This window comes from Pangasianodon hypophthalmus, chromosome 2 (assembly GCF_027358585.1).
Source record: "Pangasianodon hypophthalmus isolate fPanHyp1 chromosome 2, fPanHyp1.pri, whole genome shotgun sequence".
NCBI lineage: Eukaryota > Metazoa > Chordata > Actinopteri > Siluriformes > Pangasiidae > Pangasianodon > Pangasianodon hypophthalmus.
Window position 1 is genome coordinate 3,426,784 of NC_069711.1, and position 10,717 is coordinate 3,437,500.

The 10,717-nt window shown below is 40.8% G+C and overlaps 1 protein-coding gene across 1 annotated transcript in view; it reads right to left on the minus strand.

Moving 5' to 3' along the window:
• Positions 1 to 663: 663 nt before the first annotated feature.
• slc25a12 (solute carrier family 25 member 12) overlaps positions 664 to 10,717 on the minus strand; it is a 21,429-nt gene continuing 11,375 nt past the window's right edge. The window contains exons 6-18 of the mRNA XM_053231962.1: positions 10,589 to 10,717; positions 9,385 to 9,523; positions 9,077 to 9,170; positions 8,688 to 8,772; positions 8,346 to 8,427; positions 7,884 to 8,042; positions 7,407 to 7,459; positions 6,523 to 6,603; positions 4,906 to 5,046; positions 4,611 to 4,749; positions 4,211 to 4,369; positions 3,707 to 3,797; positions 664 to 2,993 (exon numbers count right to left, since the gene is read on the minus strand). The exon at positions 10,589 to 10,717 is cut by the window's right edge and continues 18 nt beyond it. Of these exons, the coding sequence (XP_053087937.1) occupies positions 2,798 to 2,993; positions 3,707 to 3,797; positions 4,211 to 4,369; positions 4,611 to 4,749; positions 4,906 to 5,046; positions 6,523 to 6,603; positions 7,407 to 7,459; positions 7,884 to 8,042; positions 8,346 to 8,427; positions 8,688 to 8,772; positions 9,077 to 9,170; positions 9,385 to 9,523; positions 10,589 to 10,717 (1,548 nt within the window). The 3' untranslated portion in view covers positions 664 to 2,797. The remainder of the gene's footprint in view (positions 2,994 to 3,706; positions 3,798 to 4,210; positions 4,370 to 4,610; positions 4,750 to 4,905; positions 5,047 to 6,522; positions 6,604 to 7,406; positions 7,460 to 7,883; positions 8,043 to 8,345; positions 8,428 to 8,687; positions 8,773 to 9,076; positions 9,171 to 9,384; positions 9,524 to 10,588) is intronic.

Genomic DNA, 10,717 nt, shown 5'->3' on the forward strand with positions numbered 1-10,717 from the left:
TATATATATATATATATATATATATATATATATATATATATATATATATCTTAGCAAGATATCTTGAATAAAGTTAAAGTTATCTAATATTTCTCATTATGAGATTCTAATTCTAGACATTTTAATTTTAATTTCATACTCGTTTCAAGCTTCAAATCTTCTAAGAATTAAGCACATTTCAGATAATTGAATAAAATGTCTATAAAACAGGTTTAATACTGTTTAAAAACAACCTCATACAGAGAAAGGTCAAATTTATGTATAGACAAGATCTTACTTGCTAAGATGTATTTTTTGTGATTTGGATAGCAGATGCTCACAAATAAAGATTAAAAGTAAATACAATTTACATATAATCGTTATATTTTTATCTTTGTCAGGATTTAGCACTGACATCAAGGCGAGGACATCTGTATAACTAAAGTATTAGCAAAGAAATGACATTTTTCCCCTGTCGTGTGTGTGTGTGTGTGTGTATTCTATACATTCAAACACAGTGTCTGTATTTCAATTTTTCTAGCGTCTACTCTCTAACCTTTAAAACCTTTAAATCGGATGAAAAGGAGGATATCTGAGAGCGGCTGCGTTCTCGATTATCCAGAATAAACTGCAACTGAATTAAAAATTCGTTAAGATGGATTGAAATAAAGCTCAGTCTTGATATAAAATTTTAACCGTTCATGATTTATTTCCATAAAATACAATACAAGAATGAAATGCATTTAAATTATCTCCTACACATTATCAGGTCGATTATTCCGTCTTATATTTGATGTAATTTTTTTTTTTTTTTTTTTGTGCCTCTCGTCTGATTTTGATCAGTGAGAGGAGTTGGGGAACCTCTGTACACGCGTCAGTGTGAGGCCGAGATGAAGACGACTGCACCGCGCTCCTCTGTGCAAAAGAGATGTACAACTATGTACAGGGCCTGTGCAAGCTACGCAAAGCATTATTGGGGGGGAAGGGGGGGGGAGGGGGGAAGGGTGCGGACAGGAAGAGGCGGGGCTCTACAGAGAGCATGCTTTAGTAACACAGGAGGAGGAGGAGGACGAGGAGGAGGAGCAGCTTCCTAAACGCCAGCAAAATAATAACAATAATAATAATGAGAGAGAGAGGATTAGATGCAGCATATACACACGAGCACGGGAACCTCAGGTCAAGTGGGACAGGAGAAGAAACGCGATCATAAAACTAGTTTTATTTGTGCGTAATTGTAAGATTTGAATCGTCACTTTAGTGATACTGAAACGCTAAGGCTGTGAAATGATTCCTAACAGGATCGTGAAGAAGAACGGTGCACGGCGACGGCGTGAAATGTCGTTAGAGCTGTACATGATAGCTGCCTGTCAACGTGGCTCAATTCGTTCAGTTACATTTAAGAATTTAAGGACGGGGTTCTGTCGGAAAAAAATAAAATAAAATAATAATAATAAAATGTACACCAGTTTCCCCTTTCAGGCATCGTAGTGGACATGCGGAAGTTCTGCACAGAATAATATCGTTCAACTTTAAGCTAAACAATATCATCCCAAGCAACTCCAGGACGACTTGGGCAGATTTCGGGGTGAGACGGATGTCCGCTATCTACTTATCATCTACATCAGACGCACAAACGTGACACGCTGAATACATCGTGGCTGATTGACATTCACATTCGGGTCCAAGCTACGTCTTTAAATTTAGCGCCACGCTGATGTGGCGTAACCATCAACCTGCATTATTAGACCTTTAGACTGAAATCGGCGTTCGAGTAGATTTTCTGATCTGGTCCACTGCTGTGTTTGGTTTATTTGTGCCCTAAAAGAAAGTGATGGAGTGATTTTTTTTTTTGTGCAAAGTCACATCACTTAGTGAGAACATTAGTTGCATCTTAGGCTCATTATTAGCTAGGAAAAAAAATAACAAACATACGTCCTCGTGTACCCTTTCCAAACGTCTCCTATACTCCTATACTAAAATAGTATTCGATCAGTAACAGCCAGCGCGGTGCTCTATTGGTCTCGTATTTAGTAAGAGGAGGTATATTTATTGTAACAGTAGCAGGTAAGGAATGTAACACAGCGAGAAGAAGCTGACAGGAAAAAGCACTGCAGTGTTGAGGTCCAATTAGTTGACGCAAAAAAAAAAAAAAAAAGTGTCATTTCAATCTTTTAATTAGACTGGATTTTATTATTCGGAAGAACTACACTGCTGATTTATCAGCCGGCGATCGAGGACGCGTCACAGGTTTACATTCATACCTTACATTCATACCATAACCTTACGTTTAAAAACGATCGACAGGGTTGCCAGACTGGACTCACTTTCTCAAAATCGATGGTTTAAAAGCTTCCAATTCTCTCGAAAACCTTCCCAAAGCAACCAGTAACCGATGTAGAAGTATATCTGTATATACGCAGAAGTCATTTTCATCAATAAGATGTGAGAAGGAATTCAAGAAAATCTGGCAAACACAACTGTCCCAAGTCACCTGAGTTTGCTCTGTAATTTACGGGGAAAACGTCCTGGCTTAAACAGCCAGATTTAAAAAAAACAAAAAAACAAAACAAAAAAAAACAAACAAAAAAAAAAAAAGCTCACGCAGCTCATTATAACGCATTAACTGAACCATTCAGTCGAAACAGAGGAGGCACTGATGAACTCCTATCGGTAAATAAAACCCACCATCTCCCGCCACCACACCACGACGACGACAACGACAACAGACTGAAACTAAAAACAGGAGCGAAGCAGGCTGGATGATGGACACACACGCACACAGCCGCTGGACGATGGGACCGGAGTGGGCGTGGCCTGCTTAAGACGCCGCCTCTTTAGCGGGCTGGATGCTGACCACGCCGGACGATTTGAATTTGGGCAGGTGGAGTCCGAATTTGCTCTCGACGCCGGCGAACGTGGCGGCGGCAAGCCGGTAACCTCCGACGTGCTCGGCGTTCACCGGGGGGAGCTCGGAGATACGGGACTTCGGCGTCGGCTCCGAACCGGACGGACGGCTGTGGGGACAGAAGAGAGGTCAGAGGTCATATTCCACACTGGTGAAAATGATGCTTTTTTGGAAGAGTCCAGATACGTGAAATTCCTCGGATTATTCGTGGCTATGAATAAGACCGTCGTGGTTTTGTTCTGTAGTGGCCGCTTCACGTTACCACTTTTGACTCTGGGAGCGTGAACACTCTCTGTCTTTAAACATTCTGCTTTCATCATCGACTTTATTAAAAAAAAAAAACAAGCAATGTTATTAGTAAATAAAATTCGAAACCTGCGAAATTGTTTGTAAATGATCCACTTCTGTCGCTCTGTAGCTAGTCTCCGTTTGTGATGAGCTACTTTCAGCTAAATAATTTACATACATGCATTTGCTGCAACAAAGAATCTGCTAGAGAACAAGCTATAATCAGTTATTGTTCATACGTTGATCAGTATTCTTCCAAGTACTCAGTTCGGTGATCTCAAATACTTTGCATGAAAGTCAGACTGGGATTCGCTTCAGGCTTATTAAAGAGTCACATCTCACATCTCAGAGTGCTCGTATTGCACCGTCGATATTTTACCTGAACTTCCTGTGAAGCAGTAGGATGTAGTCTAAATGTGTGAATTGTGTGCGATAATGTGTGAATTGTGACTCTTATTAAAGCAGCATGTTTTGTCTTTCTTTACTGATTCGAGACTAAGAAGATGAACAAAGACGCATAATCTCAGTACTTACTGTCCACCGAAGTCGACGTAGAACCATCTCTGCAGGAGCTCGTAGGTCAACAGGGTCACAGCGAACTGAGGCGATGAACGGAAAACACGAGCTAGCCGGAAAAAAAAAAGAGAGAGAGAGAGAGAGAGAGAAAGCACGGGATTATAAACAAGTGTTGCTGTTTAGTGTGGAGCACTTTCTCACCTGGATACTGTAGATTTGTACTTTGTGCTCATCAAATCTACATCTACATCCGGATTTCTAGAAAGCTGCTTTGTGACATTGTTTGATTTGCCTAAATATGATTAAAATTGTACTTGTATACTGCTACATCACAGTGGTTCAGTCAGTTAGTGTCAATCTCCAGCTCTCATTGATATCCTTAAGCCTATGTTTTAATTCTTTACCACTTATTATTAGTAGTAAGTAACTACAGACAGGTCTATAGTAAATACAAATGCAGGTTTCACCTCAGGGTGTCCCCGCTACCCAGGTGTGTGTGGGTGTGTGGTGCTGGTGTTTTACCTCCAGCTCCTTTCCAGAAAGCTCTGAAGCCCTCCTCTCTCAGGATCTTGCGGAAGCAGTCGATAACGCCGGTGTAGGTGGTCTGACCTGCACGAGCCGCCACCTGCAGTCGCGTTTTGATGACATCAGCCGGGGTGACCAGTGAGGCAGCCGGGACTCCTGTTCAAGCCGAAGAGCCGAGAATATTCAGGAAGCAATGTTAGAGGCATGTCCATGTTTTCTGAGCAATCAGCTTTGAGAATTCTTACATATGAACATATGCTTTTACGTTATATTTTAGAGTTCTAGGTCAGACCAATGATAAGGCCTGATACACTCCTCATAACATTTTGCACTTTGACAACTTAAAATGAAATATCGTGATGTAAAAAGGTGAATGAGTGACAGGTGGAGTGTTTACCTGCGATGGCTCCGGCGGTGAGCAGCTGCAGCGGGCCGAGTCTTCCTTCCTCATCAGCGAACGACGATTTAGTGTGAGCGTACACAGGGAAGTAGATTGCAGAAAAGGGAATATCACGCAGGAAACAAGCCTTTGCACCCTACACACACACAAACACACACACAATTAAATCAGTAATCAGACACGTAAATCAGAGAGACATGCAAATCAAAATGATAAGTAATAAGAGTGTTTCTAAATTGAAACGTTTGACCTTTGGACGCTATCGTGCTGAGATTTGCTGGGTGTGCGTTACCTTGTAGAGACCGAAGAAGCCGAGGTCTCGGATCACGCTGAGCGCGCTCACTCTGGGGCCCGTGGTGATTTCACCGGCGACCTGGAGACGGATCTTCACGATCTCAAGGGGATTGGTGAAAATCACCTGAGAGGCACCAGCCTATGGGTGCGGGAATAACACGGTTAATTTCTAAAATATCAAAACATTATTTTGTACTTACTATGAGTCGCTTGATGCATGTCATTTGTAGACAATTTTTTTTTTTTAACACATTTTTTAACATTACGTGACTCTTTGAAGTAAACAAACAAAGCAAGAAAATATGTTTCTATGGCTGAATATGGCAGAAATGGTAAATATGAAGCCAGTTGGAATCAAATTCAAAATGGCACAACATATAGAATCTGTATCAGCTAAGACATCATTGACAAGAATAAAAAAAAAAATAAATAAGAGTATATAAGTTTATAATGAAATTATGTTGCCTTGTAATTTTCTATGGTCAGGAAAATAATATCCTCTCATGGTTTGTGTGAAATGTAAAGCAAATGTAAAAAGCATTTAAGCTCCAAGGTGTAAATGTGTGCTGATGTTACGGCAAGTGTACCAGTGCACCTGAGCGCCGTTATTTCAGCACCATGGACAGCTCTCAACACGGCTCCTGCGCCTCGGATGGCGCCATTTTGTAAACTATCCTGAGGAAGCCGGTTCTCAAGTGCCTCAAGGCCAATTCACATGGCGTATTCACCTCATCAGATCGATTATTATTACTGCAGACGTCCACCAGCAATATTACGCATGAAAAGCCGTGAAGAAAATATTCACTATGGCTCTATTTGGACCTAATGGTTTTACATGGAAGAGTGGAGTAACTAATGAATTATTACTAGAGTATCTCTGGGATTGATGTCCCTGTCTGAATCTATCATTTCGGTCATCTTCCAACTTTGGAAAGCTTATAGCGTCTTTCACTTGCTATAAAAGGAGAAATAACCCCAGGAAAAGAAAAAAAAATCCAGTCAGTACAAAGACACTTCAGGAAGTGCTCTTTTTCTACTGTCTCATACCAGAAGCAAACAATTTAATATGCAGACAACAAGCATAAAGACAACAAGCATAAAAAAAAAACCACACAACTTTTAAAAAAAGATGTGTCGGAGACGTAGCACTTCCAGGGATTTGTAAGTTGAAGACTTCCTAGCATAGATACGGTGTACAAACTAGTTATGGTCATAAGACCTACTAATGGAGTAATAAGACCTACTAGCGGAGTCAGACCTGAACTAGCTCCTCCTACCTGGGCGGAGTCAAGCCACAAGATCAGAGAGTGGAAACAACTCATGCCAACTCGTGTTTCATGCTGGATAAGTGTGATAAGTGTGTTGTTTCATGATAAGCTGCATTGTGTGGGTTAGGCTTATGGGGGAGTTGGATCAGGTCCAGGTCCTGCTCCACCCCTCGGGACTTTTGGTTCAGCAGCGAGGACTATCTCCAAACGTCAGGGAAACATGCTGCCTATCTTACTAACCTCCCACTGAAAACAATGAAGGGACGAGACTTTCACGTGTGACTAAACACTGAGGTATACCGTAGAGAGGAGCGTATATTTGCACACCCTCACGTCCTGATACTCACACATCCACCAGCCAGAATCTCAGCAGGCAGAGGGACCGACCCATCTCTGTCAGAGAATTTGTCCCTCACAAAGTCGTTCATCTGTAAGATCAAAAAAAGGTTAAACTCACTAAAGGACAAAAATACTTACCAAATACTTTTACAAATACAAAGATTCCTGTATCTGACTTCTTTGTTTAGTCACATGAATGTAGCAGGTGTTTATATTTGCTGTAGTGTGTATACTGTCTCTAGAGTGGTGCTTCGGTGCCCCCCTACTGGCACAGTCTAGTTTAGTGCTTATACTGCAATCCATCGTACTCTGAACTTAAAAAAAAAAAAAAAAAACCTTCATTTTACCTGTTTTTTCTATGTAGCTCTTCTATTGTGAAATGGCATTTTAACATCTTTCCAAGTTTAGATTTATAACATAATTCTGTTGATTTCATCCCAGATTTATTAACACGATAAGACCACTGTAACAGGACATTTTAATGAGAAAAGACAAACAAGACAGTTCATCTAAATTTGTCATTTCTCTTCATTAATCACATAGAAATAATTCATAGAGCTCTTCTTAATATATTTATCCATTTCAGAGACTAGGCATAAAAATATGTCCTTGCTCCATGGCAGTCACACTTTTCCGAACTGAAGCACTGGAACGCTTTTAAATCGGACTCGGAAAAAAAATCAACTTGGAGCTTTCTGAGTACAACGGATTGCAGCGTTAATTACGTTAATGCAGAGACTGTCATATACATCACTTTGTATAAATAAAAGCACTTTCTAGAAGACAAAGTGTTGTACAGTCCAAAAAAAAAATGACAGTAAAAATAGGAAGTGTAAGGTTGTACACAAACTGGAAGGTTTGAAAGTTCGATGGAAACAGGAAAAGCACTTACAGTGAGTTTGATAGCTTTCTCTGGAGCCACACCAATGAGCTGGGGAACGAGACCTGAAGAAGATGGACACACACACACACACACACACACAAACACACACACACACACAAAATGAGGCACAGGAACAGATTAACCAACTCTTTCCATATTAGCAAAGTTGAATTAGTGGCATTTTTCAGATACGACAGCTTCCTGGTACTGTCCGTCTCTGGGATTCCAGTTATTATGTTTTTGCAACCGGTATTTAATGCTTAAGAACAATATCAAGTTAAAGAAGTGTAAAGAAAGGACAAGGGGTGATTTCATATGATCAGGTTTTCAGCTGGCTGATAGAATTGAACTTCAGCACACACCACACTGAAAGAGGAAACAAGTCGAGTTCTGTTCACAGTACAACTTTGTGCAGAGTGTAATGTCCTTTTAAGGACTGAACTTTCACACACACACACCCACAAACACACACAGACAGCGTGTTACCTCTGTAGAAGCCGAAGAAGCCCTCGTAACGCAGGACTTTCTTGGCGCAGTCGAAGCTGTTCTTGTACATGAGCTCTCCTACAAAGGAGCCGGTGGAGCGCTGGTTCTGCATCCGCGTCTTCACCAGGTCTATAGGGTACACCGCTGTCGCTCCCGTCGCTACACACGGGCGAAAGCTCATATTATTCACCTTACATCAGCATGTGTAAGATTCAGGGGTGGGGTATTTATAAAAAAATAAATAAATAAAAACAAACAACAACTACTATTACTACTGGTGGTACTGATAGTGGTGGGAGGGGTGTGATACTCTAAATTATTCCACATAACATAATGAACCATTAAGACAATCTTTCCAAGAATATAAACTCAAACTGACTCTGGACGTCTTTCACTGCGTGTGTGTTTATATACGAGCTGAATGTTGTGTGTGTGTGAGTGTGTGTGTGTGTAATCTTTCACCTCCAGCAATAGAGCCCAAAGTGAAGCGATACGCCGACTCGGCAACTTGGAGCCACACGGGACGAGACGTATCGCCGTGCATCTGAAAGAGACAGGCAGGTAGACGGAGACAGAACTGATAAACGTGTCTGTCCATATTACCAGATTTGAAAGAAAAAAATAAAATAAAATAACAGTGCACATTACACAGACACATGCATACAAGCATACACACTGTAAAGAAGTTCATCTATAGACAGTGATGATGTGTAGTAGGAGGTTTAATAACGAAGCCACGTGGAGCGATTTGGACAAACGTGTGCACGCTCAGGACGGTCCGATCACACGGTAAGGTAAGCCCACCTGTCTCTGCGCCTCCGCTAGGTGATAAGGCAACGCGCCCTCCTCCAGAGGAGCTATCCGATCGATATCAGCCAGGTTCAGACGCCTAGGGAGGGGAAACACAAGTGAAGCACATGATGAGATGTCTATGGCCCGTTCCCACAACAGTGCCAGAGCCTCTGTTTTAGCTGGGGGCAAAAAAATAAATAAATAAAAAATACAAAGTAAAGCCAGAAATGTAGAAACGATCCAAATCTATTGCAAGATATATATATATATATATATATATATATATATATATATATATATATATATATATATATATATATATATATATATATATATATATATACATACACACACACACACACACACACACACACACACACACAGTTAAACGGATATATTACCCAGTTTGGGAGTGGAGGCCAGCGAGCTGATACAGGATATCAATCTCCATAGGAGTGATCTGACCAAACTTGTTTGCAGCATGGACAAACTCCTCTATAGATAGACAGACAGAGAGAGAGAGAGAGAGAGAGAGAGAGAGAGAGAGAATTAAAGAATGCTCAGGCTAGTTCACACCGAAACCCCAACATACACCATCACCCTCAACACACACTGATTATCATCAGCGCCTCTTACCCCCAAAAGTCATTTTATAAAGGAGCAGACTCGAATGATGCTTATAGACAAAACCTTTATTCCGCTCCTGTACCTTTAGTGACGAGTGTGTCTTTGCGGCTGCCGGCGAGCGTGCTGTAGATTTTGCGGATCAGTTCCATGTTGTTGAGGAGCGAGTTGAAGGCGTTGAAGTAGGAGAAGCTGACCATGTGAGACGTCCCGCTACCTGCTGCCTGGAGACGGCAAATAACGGCACAATAAGAATCGTTTAAAGCAAACGTATGCACACAAATACGTACAATTCTCTATATACATGAAAAATAATTCTCTGTATCTTGCATCACTATCAGCTTATGGATGTACAAAGACAATGATATTAAGAGTAAACACACAAATCTATGAACATGTTGCTCTGACATACAGGAACGACTTTGTACAAGAACATTAAGTGACGTTTCAGTGCATTTGGGATTTCAGCGCCTTCATTCCTAAGGTTTATAATCGTATCGCAACGTTATTAACACTTCTTCAGCACAACAAATCATGGCAAGGAGCGGTGAGGACACGAATTTATTATTTACCCTAATCACTGACGGCACAATCTACCATCAAACAATCCTTCCGTATTAATAACGTTGCCATGAAATACATTTAGGAGAGTGAAAAAAATTAAACATTAATTACACCTCTTATTATAAATCCTGACCTACTGTTCTTACAATACAATCTACAATCTTACTGATGCAGTGCAGTGGTTTGATTTGTTGTCATTACAAAATAAACGCAATTTTATTTGTGTCGACATCGTCGCGTGAAGCCTGTGGCTTTAGTGTATCGTCTCACGCCTACAAATTAATATTACAAACATCACTACGTATGTAAAGATGAAATATACGACACGTTGAATGGAAAATATTCCGCTGTCAATATTCCGAAGTTGTAACGCAGCAAATAAATACCGTGTGTTGTTTTGTGTACAGTGAAGGCGCACAAGCAGTTACACCAATCCTTAATTCATCTGCATTACTGATCAATTTAATCTAATCTGAAGACCAAGCTAGTCTAGTTAGAGCGTTGTTATGGTAACAGTGTGTGTGTCAAATGGGCCACTTTTTCATACAAGCATAAAAATCGCTACAGGCAAAAAAAAAAAAAGGCACTGTAAGTCTCCTGGGTCGTGACAATGAGTTTAGTTTTTTTTAGTGTTTGGTTCTTGTAAAAACTTTCAGTGGATTGACCCAGATTACAGAGAACAGCCCTAAAAACACACATTCACACATACACACACACACACTTACTGAGACCAGATTTTCCTCAACGAAAGTGGTCAGCATGTGGTGTCTGATGGTGGACATGATGTCACTGAAGTCCAGAGCGGAGATCATCCCGGTTTTGGCTTTGTCCTTCTGTGCAAACGCCTGCCGGGC